Raw genomic sequence first — 19547 nt, 5'->3', positions numbered from 1 at the left:
CAAATAAATTTGTTAGTCTCTAAGGTGCCACAAGTCCTCCTTTTCTTTTTGCGAATACAGACTAACACGGCTGTTACTCTGAAACTTTTCCCTTTGAGTCACTCCTGAGCGGGAAGGGAGCTGTGAAGGAACTGCCATGCAGCTGCTTCAAAAAAAAAACCAGGTTGTCATGGTTACAGGGTCAGTTGTACCTCTGTCCCTTTTCGGATCTTGGCGCACCCGTTAAGTCCTCCTGCCTTTACCTCTCCTCAGAACGCCCTGTCACGGATCCCCAGGATCAGTGCTATGGCCCCAGCTTTGGAACGGTGTCTGGGAGGACCCCTTCAGTGAGCCAGACCCCCGAAGCTCTCACTCTTCCTCCAGGGTAAGCCACACAGCATCACCACCTCCTTAGGCTGCATCTCTGGCCACTCTGCTTCCCACCATGAGCACCTGTCAGCAAGTCCCACAAAGGCAGACCCCTGAGGGAGACTTGTACTATCTTAGAGAGCAATGCAGCCCCACCAGCATCTGCAGGGGCACTCACACAGTGCTAAGAAACAGTCCGGTTTATTATCAATTGGAATACAACATAGAAAGGCCTTGGTTAGCACAGAGAGAAGAAAGTTACAGCATGGTCCATTATGGTTAGACCAGAGCCCCAGCCAAGCAGTGTGACCCCCTTGGCTCCAGCTCTGTCCCTCTCTCCTCTTTGTTCACGTTCCTGGTGCCAGTCCCACCTGGCCTCTCCTCAGTCCTTTGTTCCCTGGCTGGTCAAACACAGGTAGCAAATGTCCCAGAGATTGGGTTTGCCATTGTGTTTACAGACTCTCCATTGACCTGGGTCCCAAACTCAAGACAGCTAGTCATCCATCATGCCTGCATCTCTGGGCCTCACTAGAGAAAACAGCTCTTTTCCACCCCAAAGTGACAATGCAGCATATAGGGGAAACTGAGGCACATACAGTATTTATACAAAATATTAACGTTCCCCACTTCATCACACCCTCACTGTTTGACAGGATACTGAAGGCCAGGGCCAAGTCTATTAATTGTGCTTGCCTAAGAGGTCTGACTGGGTTCAGCAGCTGCCATTCTTCCCATTAAGAATCTGCAACGAGTGGTGAATGTAATGACTAGACAGCCTTCTTAAAACCCAAAGGATTGTTTCCTTTGCAGTAGGAACAATGCATAAAAGGATTAAAAACAGTCTATCTGTCTTACCTAATGGACACCAGCCCCTGGCAGTAACCAGGCAGACCTCCCTTCTTCTTCTTCCCAGTGGGTGCTTGCATCTTAGTCTGGTTCCTCTAAATCAGTGGTTCTCAACCAGTGATATGCAGAGATCTTCCACAGGGTACATCAACTCATCTAGATATTTGCCTAGTTTTACAACATGCTATATAAAAAGCACTAGTAAAATCAATACAAACTAAAATTTCATCCAGACAATGAGTTGTTTATACTGCTCTATACACTGAAATGTAAGTACAATATTTATATTCCAAATAATTTATGTTATAATTATGTGGTAAAAATGAGAAAGTCAGCAATTTTTCAGTAATAGTGTGCTGTGACACTTTTGTATTTTATGTCTGATTTTGTAAGCAAGTAGTTTTTAAGTGAAATGAAACTTGGGGTACACAAGACAAATCAGACTCCTGAAAGGGGTACAGTAGTCTGGAAAGATTGAGAGCCACTGCTCGAAACAACTTCCCCTTTCAATGTTCATCTTTAAACTACTGTTGGCCTTTTGAGCTTGCTAGTTCCTATACTTTGGCCATCCTGGTCAAAACCAGTTTCATAACTTGGCTGGAGCAAGGAGGTGGAATCTTCTGATCTTACTAGTCTGGACAGTCTTTCTTAACAACTCTGAAGTGTTTATCAAGAGGTGGAGCTTATCTTGACCATTTGTTTCCCTTCCTCTTTGTTTTTCCTGACAGCCCTCTATTAAACTAAACAAACATATTCATGCAGTACATATTCCACTAACCATATCATAATGCGACTATACAAATCCATGGTATGCGCACACTTTGAATACTGCATGCAGATCTGGTCACCCCATCTCAAAAAAGATCTATTGGAATTAGAAAAGGTACAGAAAAGGGCAACAAAAATTATTAAGGGTATGGAATGGCTTTTATATTAGGAGAGATTAAAAAGACTGAGGCTTTTCATCTTGAAAAAGAGATGATTAAGTGGCGATATGATAGAGGTCTATAAAATCATGACTTGTGTGGAGAAAGTGAATAAGGAAGTGTTATTTACCCCTGCACGTAACATACAAATCAGGGGTCACCCAACAAAATTAACAGGCAGCAGGTTTAAAACAAACAAAAGGAAGTACTTCTTCACACAATGCGCAGTCATGTTGGATCATATTAAAGAAGTTCTGTATTAAAATCACAAATGAGTTTGATTCCCCAGAGTTTAAATTCCAGGGTATTACTAATGAAGAGGTCTCTTGGTTTTTGGTGCTGTTTCTCTCCCTCTATGTGTGAAACTTGCAAGCTGCTAACTGTGTTAGTACATTCTAAGACAGAGTCTGTTCTCAAAGCAATTCACAGAGAGAGAGACTCAAAGCAATACTCTAACAACAGAAACAGCACCCAGAGACTCCCCACCCTTTTGTTGTATTAACCATTGTGATTAAAATAGAGATAGAGGATGTATGTGGATGGATGCTTGGTGTGGATAATAACTGAATGATCAGGGAGGTGCCAGCCTAAGAATCCAGTGTCCATCGGCTGAAGAAGGTGTCAAGTGGAAATAACCAGAGGACCCCACCCGGAGGGCAGACTGGAATCCACCCAACAGCCTCAAGAATGGGAGAACCAAAGAACAAGATAACATCTTGGAGCCGTCAGGAATGTGCTATCTGCTGATTGATTCAGCAACAGCATGATGAAGCAATTCCCATAGACTGGCATAGGAAGAAATTCCTATAAAAATAGACTCTAGAAAGTGAGAACTTTGGGGTCTGATTCTGCAAACCAACTTCCAGGAGCATCAGATGAGCATCTGACAAGGCCCTGCTCCCTCCTCATGTCCAGGCCACCTGGCCAGTGGCTTGGCATGAGCAACTCTAAGGCTGGTAACTATGATAACAACCTTGCAGAACCTGTGTGTGTGGGTGTGTGTGTTTGTATGAATGAATGTGAGAATAAATATGAGATTGAATGGAATGTTATAGCTATAACTAACTGCTTACTATGATTCTTTCTGTATTCACAATAAATGTGGTATTTTGCCTTTTTCCCTTTAATAAGATCCTGCTGGCTTTTATTTTATTGGTACAACAGTCAACCTGTGGAACTCATTGCCAGGGGATGTTATGAAGGCCAAAACTATAATGGGGTTCATAAAAGAACTATGGAGGAGCGGGTTTCAGAGTAACAGCCGTGTTAGTCTGTATTCGCAAAAAGAAAAGGAGGACTTGTGGCACCTTAGAGACTAACCAATTTATTTGAGCATAAGCTTTCGTGAGCTACAGCTCACTTCGTCAGATGCATACTGTGGAAAGTGTAGATCTTTTTATACACACAAAGCATGAAAAAATACCTCCCCCCACCCCACTCTCCTGCTGGTAATAGCTTATCTAAAGCGATCACTCTCCTTACAATGCGTATGATAATCAAGTTGGGCCATTTCCAGCACAAATCCAGGTTTTCTCCCGCTGGAAATGGCCATACGCATTGTATTATCATACACATTGTAAGGAGAGCGATCACTTTAGATAAGCTATTACCAGCAGGAGAGTGGGGTGGGGGGAGGTATTTTTCATGCTTTGCGTGTATAAAAAGATCTTCTACGCTTTCCACGGCATGCATCCGACGAAGCGAGCTGTAGCTCAGGAAAGCTTCTGCTCAAATAAATTGGTTAGTCTCTAAGGTGCCACAAGTACTCCTTTCCTTTATGGAGGGTCGGTTCATCAATGGCTGTTAGTCAACATGGCCAGGGATGCAACCCCATGCTCCGACTCTTCCTAGCCTCTGTGAGAAGTTGGAAGTGGACAAGAGGGACTGGCCCGTTGCATGCTCTGTTCATTCCCTCCGAAGCAAGTGGCATTGGCTACCGCTGGGAGGCAGGACGCTGGGGTAGACGGACCATGGGGCTGACCCCTCTAGCTGTGCTCTTCTCCAGACTGCATGCAACCGCGCCGCAGCCACGGCGCTCCCAGGCCGTTAGAGACAGGCTGGGTGAGGGAATCTCTTGTATGGGGCCAGCTCCTGCTGGGGCGGGAGACAAACTCGAGCCCCCAGAGCCCTTCCTCAGCCCCAGCGCTCCCTGGAGAGCGTGACAGCGCCTCTCCGGCGGCAGCAGACGCCGGGGCCCTGGCCGCCGCTCTCGCCGCCGCCGCTGCCGCCCAGGGTCCCGCTGAAGCGCCCGCGTAGCGACGGGAACCGCGGGCGCGTCTCGCCGCGCTTCGGGGCGCGGGTTACTACGGCCTCGGGCCAGGGCCAGCGGCGGGGCCCCCTCGCCCAGGACACGTCCCTCCGCCTGAGGCCGAGTCGCCTCGCCCGGGCTCGCCCCACAGGCGAGCTACGACAGGGGCCGGGCCGGGCCTCCCAGCGCACCCGGGCCGGGCCTCCCAGCGCACCCGGGCCGGGCCTCCCAGCGCACCCGGGCCTGGCTCGGCCCCGGCTCTTCCCTGGAGAGCCGGCCCAGGAAGGGGGGGTGGGGGGCCCGCGAAGTGGCGGGGGCGGGCCCTAGCCCAGCCGTTGCCATGGCGCCCAGGGGCGCGCGGGGCACGACCTTCTCTCAGCCCCTGCGCTAGTGACCCAGCCCATTTATAGGGCACGGGCCGGGGGGCGGGACTCTGAGGTCCCCAAGCCCCGCCCAGCCTCCGTGACGCGCTACGCGGGTGCCAATGGGGAGCTGCCACACTCCAGATCCGGTTCGGGGGCGGGACTTCCGGCCCCGCCGAGGCCGCTCGAGTGGAGTCTGGCCGCCGCCGCGGAGGGAGCGAAGCCGGAGCCGCCCGCCCCGACTCGCCGCTGCCCGCCATGGCTCTGCCCGGGTCGCTGCTGCTGCTCCTGGCCCTCGGCCCCTGCGCGGGCCGCGCCTCCGACGTGCTGGAGCTCGGGGACTCGGACTTCGAGAGCGGCCTGGCCGAGCGCCCGGGGCTGGTGCTGGTGGAGTTCTACGCGCCCTGGTGAGCCGGGGGGCCTGTCGGGCCGGGGGGGCCGGGGCCGGGGGGCCTGTCGGGCCGGGGCCGGGGGGGCCGGGGCCGGGGGGGCCGGGGCCTGTCGGGCCGGGGGGCCGCGTGGTGGCCGAAGCGCGCCGGGGGGCCCGGGGCCTGTCGGGCCGGGGGGCCGCGTGGTGGCCGAAGCGCGCCGGGAAGGGGCGACGCCGCTGCCCCTTCGTGCGCCGGGACCGGGAGGGCCGCAGCACGGGCCTGACGCGCCCCGCGTCGACAAGGCCCTGGGTCTCCGCCTCTCTGTGGGGAGCCGGACCCCCTGGCCGCGAGTTGGGTGTGGCGTAGCCGGCTCTCCTGCCTTAGCACCCCTTGCTGAGCGCCCTGCGGTGGGCGGCCGCCTTTGGCATTCACCCAACCCCCCCCCCCCCGGTTGGCTTTTAGTCCCACCCCTTGTGGGGTGACAAAATCCGGCAAAACCGAATGTCCAGTGTGCAGCCCTTGATTCTGGGCCCAGTGGCGAGTCCGTGCTTCTTTCTGGGCATCTTTATTCCTTTCTCAAGGGCTTCATGCTTCGAAGTGGCTGGTGGAGGACCCCCCGGCCCTCCCTCTACACTGGGCTCCAGCACAGGGACCCTAGGGCAGGCAATCAAGGTTCACTCTGGCAGACTCTGTGCTGCTTGTTGCCTTGTCTTTTTCCAAAATACAAAACAAAAGCGTAAGTGCAGTGTTATCGCAACTTACTTTAAACAGGGTGTTTGCAGTATATGATGGTAGACTACTTCCAGCTTAATCTGATAAAACACTGGGTTCTGTGGTATCAAAACAATTCTTAGTTGGAAATTGGACACCTTAAAATAAGGGTCTGTGTTCTCTAGCTTAAGATAAGGGACTATGTTCTGCATTTCTAGGAAGTACTAACTGCTTGCTTTACTTACGGACTTGACACAATTTTCTAATTGAACTGCCTGGTATAGAATGAGAACTACAACTTCCATCATGCGTTAGGTTGCAGGAAGATGAGGAGGATCTCTGCTGTGGTGTCTGCTTTTAATTGGTTAGAAAATGGGTTTTTGTTTGCAAGTCATTGGTGAAATAGGAGTGGACCCATTTTGATGTATTATCTTATACTTCTCAATTAATATCCAGCTTCAAAAATATGCAGGACTTCCTAAAAAATCCCTTCCACACTATGGAATAGTGAATAAGTCAGCAACTCACTGAGTACGTTTGTTTGGCTAGACAAATGGAACAGCAAATCTTGGTCACTTACACAGATCCTTTTGAATTAAGGAGAAAATACTAGCTCATGGACAAGCTTTCATTAGTTAAATTGCTTGAGGGAAGCAGAGCAAAAGAAACCTAGGATTTCTAGGAACTTCGGAACTGGATGTCTTGGATATAGTCCCTTTCATTCTGTGCCACTAGATTTTGCAGTATCTATCTCGCTATGTGTTGCCAGAGGATGGAAAGCTACAGTGTGTGGTGGATAATACTATTGGCACCAGAAGATGTTTGACTAATGTTGCCATTTTGTTAGTTTGGGTTACTGATTAGCTGGGATGATTAAAATAGTGATTTATTTTTACTTTAAGTTCTGTAAGGAGTTACTCAACTTTCAGGATTATTAAAATGAATTTAACTTACCTGTTGCTGAAAATGTCAGACCTCTGTAAACTAGACAGCAGTTCACTGGGTGACAAAGCTGCAAATACAAGGTGTTTCAGGCCTGTATTAAGCATCAAATTATATCATGGTTCTGTGGTTAGTGTGAGAATTAAGTTATGGAATCTTCAGGTGCTCTTACATTTACCTTAAGTCTTGATCCTGTGTATCTTCTACTGCAATGGATAGAAAGTCAGGACATGGCAAGTCCATTCACAGTAGGTAAATATGTTGACTGGATGATTCATGAATATTCGGTTTCAGACTTAATTCCACTCATCTCAGTGGGCAGGAGTTAAATTGCAGTGCTTAGTGCTAATGTTTGTTCGGCATCTGTAGGAAGACAATAGTGCGCTGGCGTGTATTCTAGCAAAGAGAGTAAAGTCTTTGGGAAGATCAGCACTTTTTTTTCTTCTTCCCACCCTGGTCAAGTAGGGGAACTCCAAAATGTTGGGAAGGAATAATGTCAATGTGACTTATCCCATCTCTTTCCCTCAGCCCTTGCCTGAGCTCCAAGTTGAAAATCTTTCCAGTAAGCCTCATTGTTTCTATGAAGGCTGTTTGGGTCGGTTGTGTGTGACCGTGTGAAGATCCTTGGTAAATGGAAACATGGCATCTGCCCAATTGTAGGGAGGCTTTTCCTTGTAACCGAACTGTCACTTCCCCTTCAGGTGTGGGCACTGCAAACGACTAGCCCCGGAGTACGAGGCTGCTGCTACCAGACTGAAAGGAATTGTCCCTCTAGTAAAGGTATGGACCTAGCCCGAGTTCATGGTTCTGTGACAAGTTACCTGCTCTGACTGGGCTGGAACCTTTTTGTGGCAGCAGATTTTTACACTTACAGTCCACTTACTAAAAGTTTGTGTTTGGGGCTGTACCCTGACTAGTGCATCCAGTGGTTCCATGGAGATTTAGGGTCTGACTTAATTTCCTCTGTTTCATAAATGTGAGGGGGTGGGTTTCTGTTCTGCTCCGTATGGAGGGAATAGTCCACAAAGCCCTGAGTCCTCCTGCCCCAGATCTTAAGCAGATTTCCTCCACTGGAGGCAGTATTGTGCAAGTAGTGTGCTGTCCGCCTCTGGAGCGCTCGGTGTTCATTGCTGCCAAGAGGATTGGTCTGTTCCTGTGCAGGGCAAGCTAGAGAGCCCGTCCCTTTACTGCGGCAATGAAATTCCCTTTTTCGTACCCTACTACTCAGGGCTTGGGAAAAACAAAGGACGTGTCTGCAGGCATTATATGCAGTAAATGATACGCTCAAATCCTGGGTTTAGGGGATTTTGAGGCCTAATGCACTTGCATCTCCTGCCTCTCCCTCTCTACTGTGCAGAACACTAGAAAAGAGTCTGTATCCCTGCATGCAAACAAACTCCTTCCTCATTAAGTCGTGATGGAGAAGCTCTCCTAGGCCCTACTCAGCTCACTGCAGGGGGCCAATGTAGGGATGTGCCTTACAGCACTGCCTTGAGGCAGAGGGCTGCTATAAAGGGAAGCTTTCTTGTGAGGTGGTTAAGAAGTACAGGGAACCTATCACTAACTTGTACAACTCCACTAAGCCAGTGCCTCATCGCAGTCTCTTCACACCATCCAGTCCCAGTTTACTCGTATCCGTCCCTCTGGGCATGGGGAGCGTTCTTCGATTTCAGCCATCTCTAGGCACTGTTACATTGGGTGATGAACGGAATTTTAGGGTTATCAGTGGAGTCTCTCACATTGCATCTGGTGCACTTTAGTCTCTCCTGTAGTGTCCTACCATGTACTTCCCTAGCCTTGTTAGCCAGGTTAAATCTTCAGATCTCCCAAAGTCCATGTCCCAGCCACCCTGTGGGTGCACTAGATCTGGCCTATAAGCTTCCATGGGCATGGATAGTCTGCTCCATATTTTTTAGAGCACTGATTGCATGTTCCGCAAGTAAAGGAATACAAGGTGGCAGCCGAAGCTTGCTTTTGTTCCTGTAACTTTCCGCCAGAAGTCCCCTCCCTGTGGATAGACACTTTGCCTTTTAATGCCCTGTTGAGGTTGCATTTCTCTGCTTCATAGGATTATGTGGTGGGCCCTCTATGGGGAAGCTGCCTTGTGCTGCTTCTGATTTCTGCAGCAGAGGAGTTTGTGCTATGTGCCAACACTGCATGAATGTGATGGTGTGTTAAGGAGCAGTATTTCTCTTCTTCAGGTTGACTGTACAGCAAACTCAAACACCTGTAACAAATATGGAGTCAGCGGCTATCCCACCCTGAAGGTTTTCAGGGATGGTGAAGAGGCAGGTGCCTATGATGGGCCCAGGACAGCAGGTAAGGATCCTGGCATGGTGCTGCAGCACTTTCCCATCTGGATTGTATTTGACTTGTTGCTATGGAGATGGGAGTGTCCTGGCTGCATGGCAGTACTAGGCTCAACTTATTTGTCTGCCTGTTGGTGGGAGGGATGGGGGTAGAAGCACTGGATACTTGAGTATCTAATTGGTTCCTGGTAAAGATGAGGCACTGCAAGTCTGCCTTGTCCACAACATCTGATCAGCAGTGGGAGAGATCCAGTGGCCAAAAGACATGGGAAGGAGAGAATATTGCTGCATGTTGAGTGTACCAGATTGCTGAATGTATCTGCCTATCTCTGAAATTCTACTGCAGTGTAGCTGTTGCCCAGGGCTTGTTGCTTAGTGCAGTGATCTCGGCCAGTGGTATGCAGAGGACTTCCAGGAGGTATATCAACTCACCTAGATATTTGCTTAGTTTTATAACAAGTTACATTAAAAGCACTAGCAAAATCAGTAGAAACTAAAATTTTCTACAGACTATGACCTGTTTATACTGCTCTGTGTACCATACACTGAAATGTAAGTGCAGTATTTCTATCCCAATTGATTTATTTTGTAACTGTAGGGTAAAAATGAGTCAGCAATTTTTTAGTAAGTGTGCTGTGACATTTTTGTGTATTTAGGTGTGGTCTTGTAAGCAAGTAGTTTTTAAGCAAGGTGAAACTTGGGGTACACAAGACAAATCAGACTCTTGAAAGGGGTGCAGTAGTCTGGAAAGGTTGAGAGCCACTGGTTTAGTGCTCCAAGGTCAGGTTTCAGAGTAGACAGAAAGACACTCTGTTTATGTAATGCCTTGTGATGAGCATTGTGCACTGGTCTCTTGAAACTTGCAAGTCTTTTGACTCCTTATGCTACTGCACTGGTAGCTAGGGGAGGAAGGCTTTACATTTGCATGGTAAACTTGGGGGTGAATAGGTCCTGCTGGGATGTTGATGCTCTGGGAATCCTCTATGGATCTCTTCCAGCTCAACATGCTTTCATGGAAGTTCCATTGTAGGGCTGGGATGCATACATATTTGTATTACAGTAGTGCTTAGAGACTTGGCTGGGGTCCCATTTAGCTAAGTACTGAACAGGCATATGGTGCAGAAACAATCCCTCTCCTAAAAGCATAGAATCAGTCTCCTAGAACTCCATAAAACCATCACTCTAACACTGCTGTATGCTTCGCTTCCTTCTTCCTTAGATGGGATTGTTAGTCACCTCAAGAAACAGGCAGGACCTGCCTCAGTGGCTCTCCGCTCTGTGGCAGATTTTGAAAAATTCATCAGTGATAAAGATGCTTCTGTGGTGGGTGAGTAGTACAAGCCAACACAGCCTTTAAACTACATTGGATACTTTGTCCTGGGGGAAGTCTGTCTTTCAAGTCCCCGAGCCCCTACAAAGTATGTTGCTACTGCTCTCAGAAACTTGTAAATAGCTGGAGATCTCTCCTTGAACTTACGCATCCACCAGTCCCCATCCCACTCCTTCTCTCCCATCTCTCCCCGCTTGCTGGAATCTGATTGCCTTGAGCTCTTGGAGCCAAACATGAACATCAAGGATTATATCACAAGATGCCTCCAGAGTATCCTGATTTCAAGTCATGATCTGATGATGGCATATGGATGATACCAAAACATTCTTCCCTGTTAGGGGGCTTATTCCTTCACCCACTTACTTCCCTGGTCCTTCTCGCATGAACAGAGAGCAACAATACCCGAAGTCCAAAGGTGCAAACAATTCGATGTTTATTGGGGTGAACTTCCAGCAAACGTGATTCCAGTTTCCTTCCTTAGTATCCTCCTTCCCAGCTCTGACACCACAGAGCCTTACACCTGTGTCCCTGTTCCCATTCCTACCCTTAGCCAAACATGATTCCAACTTCCTTACTCCCATTCCCTGTTCCCATTTCCCCCTTTAGCAAAACATGATTCCAATTTCCGCACCCCCATTCCGTATTATATCACAAGATGCCTCCAGAGTATCCTGATTTCAAGTCATGATCTGATGATGGCATATGGATGATACCAAAACATCCTTCCCCATCACTTATGCAGATCCACTGACACCCACTCTAACTGGGTAAGTATCTTAGACCAGTATTTCTCAACCTTTGTGATACCTGGGAATGGCTTGCTGCCTTGCTAAACTGTGTCAGGGTCCCAGGGTGCAGTCCACGGAACGGTTGTTGAGAAACCCTGCCTTAGACAGTGGCGTCCAAAAAATATCTGGATGAGTCACCAGTATAGCCGGTGAAATAGCCTCAGAACTGCTGGTGCTGGACTATTAAGGTTAACAAAGCAAGCAGCCCGCTTAGCTGAGAATAATGCCTTGGTGAACAGTTCTGGATGATGTATCACAAGGCTTTGCTTTTTCTTTCGGGGTAAGGTTCGTGCTGGAGCACTGGATAGGCACCTGTAGATGTATTTAAAATGTGAAGAAATAGCCAGGTCTCCCCAAGGACCCTGTTCTGACTTCATCCCCTGGGGGCAACATACTGTACCCAGCCATACCTGACACATGCAGGGATGGCTGTCACATCAGCCTTGTAGCACTCAACAGTCTCGCCACATTAGCCTGACTCAGGTCATCGCACCAGCAGCTCTGCTAATCCAAGGAACATTTCAAATGGGAGCTTGAAGGAGACCAGAACTGGGTGGAAAAACTGCCCTCTGTCTCCTGTGGAGTAGTATTATAGGGCAGGGGTTCTCAAACTTTGTGGCATTGCGACCCTCTTCTGACAACAAAAATTACTACATGACCCTGGGATGGGGACCGAAGCCCGAGTCCCACCACCCACCCAAGGCTGTGGGGCTCCAGTCTTCAGCCCTGAGCCCGAATAAGTATAAGCCAGCCCTGGTGACCACATTAAAATGGGGTCGTAACCCATTTTGGGGTCCCAACCCACAGTTTGAGAACCAGTGCTATAGGGCACTGCCTCTGTCCAGATCCCAGCTGCCCAGCGTGCAGCTCCATCTCTGGCTGCAAGTGGCAAACTTCTTCTGGGCTGGTGATTGAGCCGGATGTACTCCCAAAGAAAGCTGCTTGGCTCCTGCTGGGGCAGAAAGAAGGAAGGAAATGCTGGTGTATTTCTAAAGGAACACAGGGAAATTGAACCTTGCTAAACAGAAGGAGTTGAGCTGGGCAGAGAAGAGCCCATTCGGAAGTGACGGATTCTCAGGCAGAGTAAATACAGAAGAGTTGAGTCAAACAGGGAAATGACATGTGCTGAGGCAGAGTTTCTGTAGGGTCCCCGTGTCTCTCTCTGTTGCAGGCTTCTTCAAAGATGCATTTGGTGATGCTTATTCAGAGTTCATGAAAGCAGCCAGCAACCTAAGAGAGAGCTACCGCTTTGCACATACCAGCGAGGAGGAGCTGATACAGAAGTATGAGGCAGATGGAGAGTAAGTGGCTCAGTGTACTCATGGTTCTTGTTGGGGCAGCAGGGACAACCTCAAAGACCCCTCTCAGACAGCTGTGCTTTGGAAAGTGATTTCCTTTCATAGCTTCCCATGTGGGCCAAGACCAGAGGAGGTTAATCTTTCTAAAATCAGTACTGTTGGGTCCAGCTGGAAATCCCTTCAGAGCAGCCTGCCTATGTCCTGCTGTTGGGCACTTGAGGCCCTTGAGCCATAAACTACAGTGAGTGGGTCATGGTTCTTGTGGAGGGGCAGGGGAGAGAAGCTGACCTATAAACACTTGTAAGGTCTCCCTTACCTGCTGGGCTGGTGTATGCGTGTCAGACTCCTGCCTCACATGGAAAGTACTGTACCAGGAGGACCTAAATTGGCTTTTCAAGCCTGGCTGTTTGTTCCCTTATTGCCCATCCTATTCTTCCCTTGTCACCACGGGGTGGGGGTTGTTTACTTGTTAACTGCAAGAAAACGTGCTGCTTGTTCTGGCTAGTAGCATAAGACTCGGCCAGGTGGCTGAGGTACAGGTAGCTTTGTTCAGGACCTGGATGATTCCACTGTGTACTTGGAAAGGTGTCGACCAGTCGTCTTGCCACCGTATCCCCATACTGCTAGTTCCTTCAGCTGTTTCATGTTGTGCTCTCCACCTCCGTCCAGGGGTGTTATCTTATTCCGTCCTCAACGCCTGGCAAATAAATTTGAGGACAGCACTTTGAGGTACACAGAGGACAAAATCACCAGTGGCAAGATCAAGAAGTTTCTCCAGGAGAACATGTGAGTGATGTCTCACTTCCATCTCAGGGCTTGGGTGGGTGATAGAGTTCAGCTAAATTCCCTACACTGTGAGCAGTCTGGCTTCAGCCCTATTGCCTGGGCATGGCTAGTAGCACTGCCTCTGGGCTACTAAATTCTAGCTGAACTTAGGGGTTCTTCTCTTCTAATGGAACACACAGAATAGTTGGCTTGTGGGCACTTAGTGCACTACAGGTCCATCATTCATTCTCAAGAATGAGATTTCTATGTGGGTTTTTCCTCTGCACTAACCATGGCTGCTGGGCACTTGATCTAGCATTCCAGTAACCTGGTTTGCTCATTTGATTTTAGGTCAGTTTTTGTCACAAATAAAAGTAGGTCCCTAATTTGATCAAAACCTGTGTGTAACTTTGTATGTCCAGCTACAGTAGCAGAACCCCACAAACTGGCCTGATGCACAAATGAGCTATTTGAAGAAAACACTTTTCAAATAGGCCTGCTGGATATCGGCAATTGTATGGATCCTGTGATCTTGAATGAGAACGAGACTGTGCTAGGACAAGGTTATTTCTGGGTGGGGAGGAAGGGCTCAGATAGTGAGATGCAGGTTGCTAACTACTACTTTGTTGATAGTTTTGGCATCTGTCCACATATGACGGAAGATAACAAAGACTTGATCCAAGGGAAGGACTTGCTGGTGGCTTATTATGACGTGGACTATGAGAAGAATGCCAAGGGCTCCAACTACTGGCGCAACAGGTAAGCAGAGGAAGATAGATCCTAATCCAGTCTTCCTCCCTTCTGCAGTGCACTGTTTTGGTGGATTCCTATGGTTTATCTGGCAGAACGCTGTCCCCAGTGTGCAAACTCAGAAATCATTTCTGAGACTCTAGTAAATTCTTCTTTCACTTGGCTCTGTCTACAGGGTGTGTTGTCACTACAAGTAGAGAGGCATTGCAGGCCACCATCCAGTTCCTTGAAATGTTGCTTCTGATTCTGGAAAACTGACTCTCCCAACTTGTGCTTCTGTAGCAAGCAGTTGGTGTTTCCATAGGTTGCAGGCAGCCCGCTAACATGTCTGGAGCATTAATTCAGCATCAGGTGTAGACAGTGCATTTGGCATGCTTATCAGGAGCTCTGATTCCTTTATCTGTCCATAGCAAAGTTGCTTGACTGAGGCCCAGAACAACTAATCTTGCTGAGGAGGCTCATGCTCGATTCCATTTTTCGTACTCCACCTTACTGGGACTTGATTCCCTATGCAGTGCTGCAGCCACAGGAGACCTGGTTGATCAGAGCTGACTGATGGTTTATGGGGTATTCAGTGCAAAATGTAGACTTGTTGAAGCTATGCATCGGGAGATCCCTAGGTTACACCCAGTTTAGTAGCATGTTCTTCTTTCCTGTTTCTCCAGCTGCATTTTCATGTTCCTTCTCTTTGCAGAACCTCCTAACCAGCAGATCCCCCCCCACTAATTCATGTTTCTAGCTGTTTTCCGTTTCAGCTGAAAGAGGTGGTTCTCTTCCTCTCCCCAAGTGCTCTGTTGTCTTGGAGAAACTGTTTAATGTTCGTAAGCATAACAGCACATTTCCTCTGCTTTACTCAGAGTGATGATGGTGGCGCAGAAGTTCCTGGATGCTGGACACAAGCTCTACTTTGCTGTTGCTAGTAGAAAAACCTTTGGCCATGAGCTTTCAGAGTTTGGCCTGGACAGCAGCACAGGGGAGGTTCCTGTCGTTGCCATCAGAACTGCCAAGGGAGAGAAATATGTCATGCAGGAGGAATTCTCGTAAGTCCTGGGCGTGGCGCACCCTCCTGGTCCAGTCACAGGCAAAGCCTTTCAGATACTTACTACCCATCTGGGCTCATTGGGAGGACACCTGAGCTGGATGCTTGTGTTTCAGAGGAGTAGCTGTGGCTGTAGGCCAAGCCTGTCCCTGGGTAGTTACACACTATGGAAGGATTACATTAGGAGCTGCAAGCTCTAAGGTTTGAGGGTTTAATTCCAGGATACCTAAAACGTAGAGACCGGCATAGAAAATAACATGAGACTGAACAGCCGAAAGAGTGAATACCTAAAATAAAGGGCATGGGAGAGACACTTCAGCCTATCTCCTGGGTGGGAGGAGCGTGGGTGGCAGGAAGCCTGACTTACCAGGGTGAACATGTGCACCAGGCAGACTTTCCCAAAATCCTGGAGGTGGCCACGTGGCTTTTGTGCCCTGGGTCATCTGTGGGAGTTAGAGCTCTGGGTTAGCACTGAGGATCTGAGTCGTTTTCTTCAGTGTGCTGCTGTCTGTGGGTAGAACAAAACTCCCTCGATTTGTAGGGTGCACTTGCTAGTTTTATGTGCCAGATGGCTCTGAAATGTCACCTGTATTTGATTTGTAGCCGTGATGGGAAAGCTCTGGAAAGATTCTTGCAGGATTACTTTGATGGTAACCTGAAGAAATACCTGAAATCGGAACCCATCCCTGAGAACAATGATGGCCCTGTGAAGGTAAGTGCAGCTGAGACATGCTGTTCAGCCAAAGGCTGTATGTGGCTGTTGCCTCTCTCTAGCTAGAACACTGTATGTTGAGCTGACAGAAGTGTTCTGTGCAGGCTTCAAGGACCACTGCCTGCAGTTTGCTGCATGAGGATCAGGCTCACTCAGGTCAGAGCCTGGAGAGTGAGCATGTGGTTATTAACGTGCAGAAATGCTGCTCATCTGGAGAATTCGATCTTTCCAGGTGGTGGTTGCTGAAAATTTTGATGACCTTGTTAATGCAGAGGACAAAGACGTCCTGATTGAGTTCTATGCCCCATGGTGTGGCCACTGCAAGAACCTGGAGCCCAAGTACAAGGAACTTGGAGAAAAGGTAAGCTGGGAGCTCTTGCCTGCCAGCTTTGAAGGCAGCAGTCCTCCCCCAGAACTGAGCGGTCCCAGGGTTGTGCTCAGCTGGCCGAGCCATAAGGTGGCATGAATGTGCCTAAGGGGCCTCCTCTGACTGCTATCTAAACTGGCACTGGTCTGTAAGCAGCTGGCTACTTCTGCCCTCTAGTTACATTTGAGGTTGGGCACCACCAGGAGCATCTCCTTTGGCGCTGGCCAGGGCACACCAGTATTCCCTGGTCAGTGGCTGCATGTCTCCAGGTTACTGTCCTCTGTCCAAACACTGCTGAGAGCTGGTCCCCAGGGAATCCTTCCTAGAAAGATGCCTGCCTGAGGGAAGGGTTGGCTGTATTTGGCTCAGGTCTGGTCCCTTGGCTCCTGTAGTCCTCAGTTCTTAGTTCTCTGGGACAGGGCGAAGGCACATGGGGACAAGCATAGGCAGCAACCAACTTAATCAAAGCACCAGAAGTGACAAGGTGGTGTAGTGATGCTCCCACTCTGTAATATGGTAACATCCTGCTAAATAGAAAAATCTGATGAATCTATTCCTGTATAATGTCTCTTTAAACAGAAGTTTCCTGTTATGATTTTATTTCTGATCTTTATATGGCAAGAGTTTGTGAACTCGTTATACATTGTTAGAGGCAGCAACTCCCCCTGCTCACCCAGGAAGCCTTGGCCTTCTCTCCCACAGGCAATGGGTAAGGGTGTAAGTTGGAAGGATAGCCTCCTAAACCTGCCCATGTATCTCTAGGGCTAGCCTGGATATCAACAGCAAGCTTGTGCCCTCCTTACTACCCATACCAGCCTGAACTGGCACTGCCCAGTCTCTCACCAGGACAAAGCTTGGACTCACTAGATTATTTGTATTACCACAGCCTTTGTGCTAGGCGCTGTACAAATGAATGCTGCTGTCCCAGATCCTGCCCCAGCCTCCCCCAGCTGTTCTGATAGACATCTAGCCAAGAGCCCCCCTGTCTCCCCTTGGCCTTGGAACACACATTCCTGGCCCTAGTGGAACATGGGGGGTCAGCATCTTCCCCCAGTGTCCACAATACACTAGTGATGATCTGTTCACTAATGTGCTATCCTACCAACAGCTCAGCAAAGACCCCAACATTGTCATAGCCAAGATGGATGCTACAGCCAATGATGTGCCTTCTCCATATGAAGTTCGAGGGTAAGAACTTCAGCTTGTATGATATTGGGTGGGGTGGCAGGGGAGCCAGTGACTGTGCTACAGAAGGGCTAGGGAATCTCTCTGGGTTTTTTTTGCGGGTGGAGAGACTGGCTCTGATGGCAGCTGGGGGCCGATGTGCTTGTTATAGTCGCTGGGAACTTGCTTGTCTTGCTTCTGAGCAGCTGTCAGCAGAAATTTAGACTTGGAGTAACCCAAACAAAAGCATCTGCCCTTGCTCCTGTGCAGGGTGTTGTGTATCCCAGCCATACCTGCACACAACTTCCTGAATGTCTCTGGCCCTTCCTTCCTTCTACTTCTGAGACTGTTCTTGAGGATGAACTGCACTGGGCACCTGTCTTTCTGCAAACCTGAATCCAGGTGCTCAGTCAGCCCTGCTCCCAGGGCCAAACAGAAGGTGCTCATATCTCCTCCTGGGGCATGGCTTGCTACTGTTCTGGGCTTCCTCTGGCTGAAGGTGCCTTGAACTGCTTGTCCCTTGACTTGCGTGGCAATAGACTCCATGCAACAGTGATTCTCCCCTTTCTGTGGCTCCAGGCAAACCTGGTGTCCTGCACAGTGAGTGCTAGACTCACTCCTGAGGGGTTGGGACCTGAAGAATGATAAACTCAGTGGAGCTGACATGTCTCTTCTCTCCCCAGCTTCCCCACTCTCTATTTTGCTCCAGCTGGTAACAAGCAGAATCCAAAGAAATATGAGGTGAGTGTCTACTTCCTGTCCTGGGAGCTCTGTATGCAGGTTTCCTCTTTGCTGCTGTAGCTGTGGGCAGCACCCATTCAGCTGCATTCCTGCAGCTGAAGAGTGCTGTGGGGCTGCACAGGCCCCTGGGAACGCTGCCCTGCACATTGCGGGATGCCTGCACTGTAGCTGCATCTCTAGGACACATTGGTGCATCCTGCGGGAGAGCCTTAAAGGGCTCTCAGGGAAATGGTCTGGGGAAGTTTGGTCTCTCTTGAGGCAGTGAACACTCCCCATTTGGGGCCAGCAGGTCCAGATATTCCCAAGACCACAGGGAGTGTCAAAGCCAGGATCCTAGTGCTCAGCCATGGCCTCATGCTCTTGTGCTGTTTGCAGGGGGGCCGGGAGGTGAGCGACTTCATTAGCTACTTGAAGCGGGAGGCAACCAGCCCCCCTGTGCTGCTGGAGGAGGAAAAGCCCAAGAAAAGGAAGAAGGCCCAGGAGGATCTGTAAAGCACCCAACTTACCAGTGTGTCAGAGGAGGAATTGTGGGGGCATTGGGGAAGCCCTGGGTGTCCTGGGGCCAGCTGTGGGGAGTGAAGAAACTGTGCCCAATGCAATGTGGGCTGAAGGGACCCAACTGCTGTACCTAGTTGTGTTTAATTTCCTGCTGTCTCTTTGCTGCATTCTTATGGGGCTGCCCCAGACTTGGGTGGTGATTGGGGGGGTGGGGAAGGGGGGTGGGGCAGGGGGAGATGTGTTTTCTAATTTTTTTGTACATTTGGAGAAGTGAGACAATAAAATGGACCCCTTTAAACCACACATCTGTGCCCAGTGCTGCAACTGGCTGCTGCTGAGAGCCCTGTGTAAGTGGCCCCAGCATCCATGCGCTGGCTAGGAGACCATGGTTTATTGTGTGTTGCCCTGCTCCCAGCTGGAAGCTTTGCCTGGGTGTTTCCTGACAACTGTGGGACTGCATGGGGAACAGATCCCACCCAACCGTGCACTTCATCCTGTGGTTCATGAGGTCCAGTACAAGAGGCTGGTGGGGAACTGGCTACTGCTATGCTTCTGTGGGAACTTGGCCTAGAATGGGGCCTGTGGGTAGGACTGCATGCTGCTTAGGGGCAGGAGGTGCAGAGGAGTCCTTTCATCCCTTTGAGTATAGAACACAAGCTCTGTGGCAGGGCACAGCTGCCATCATGAATGCCCCAGATGGCAGTGGTGAAGTGGCAAGAAGCCTGCCTGAGGTCCAGGCCTGGTCTGCTAGAGCCCAGGGCTGCAGGTGACCTGGTAGCTGTGGGCTGCTCCTGGTGTTCCTGCAGCTGTCTCCAGGGCTTGAGTCTGGGCTTTGCGTGGGAGCAGCTCAAGCTGTGCCAAACATTAAGTGGGTTTCACTTGGTGCTGGGCCTGGCAGGCACAGCAGCTCTCCCTGGCAAGTAGCCAGAGGTGTGGCAATGGTGTGAGCAAACCCTGCTGTGCCACAAGAGGCTAGGACCAGCCATGAAAGCATCCCCCAGCCAGATAGAAGGGCAGGGCACTTTGCTTGGT

The 19547-nt window shown here is 49.6% G+C and overlaps 1 protein-coding gene across 1 annotated transcript; it reads left to right on the top strand.

Moving 5' to 3' along the window:
• The first annotated feature begins 4882 nt into the window (after positions 1-4882).
• On the top strand, positions 4883-18739 carry PDIA3 (protein disulfide isomerase family A member 3). Its single transcript, XM_084640827.1, has 13 exons — positions 4883-5137; positions 7456-7534; positions 8956-9073; positions 10283-10390; positions 12353-12482; positions 13149-13265; positions 13878-14003; positions 14852-15034; positions 15637-15745; positions 15978-16106; positions 17221-17300; positions 17960-18017; positions 18393-18739. Exons 1-13 carry the CDS (start codon positions 4989-4991, stop codon positions 18507-18509), a joined length of 1503 nt encoding a protein of 500 aa, XP_084496953.1. The 5' UTR covers positions 4883-4988; the 3' UTR covers positions 18510-18739.
• Positions 18740-19547: the final 808 nt, after the last annotated feature.

Source organism: Lepidochelys olivacea (assembly GCF_965140295.1).
Source record: "Lepidochelys olivacea isolate rLepOli2 genome assembly, chromosome: 10".
NCBI lineage: Eukaryota > Metazoa > Chordata > Testudines > Cheloniidae > Lepidochelys > Lepidochelys olivacea.
This window is presented reverse-complemented; position numbering and strand designations above follow the sequence as displayed.

What these genes read in the sequence shown, in the direction of transcription:
- PDIA3 (XM_084640827.1), top strand. Translation starts at nt 4,989, where the DNA reads ATGGCTCTGCCCGGGTCGCTGCTGCTGCTCCTGGCCCTCGGCCCCTGC. An exon ending in TGATGGGCCCAGGACAGCAG is followed by an intron (nt 9,074 to 10,282) that starts GTAAGGATCCTG and finishes CTTCTTCCTTAG; the next exon opens with ATGGGATTGTTAGTCACCTC. An exon ending in ACAAGGAACTTGGAGAAAAG is followed by an intron (nt 16,107 to 17,220) that starts GTAAGCTGGGAG and finishes TCCTACCAACAG; the next exon opens with CTCAGCAAAGACCCCAACAT.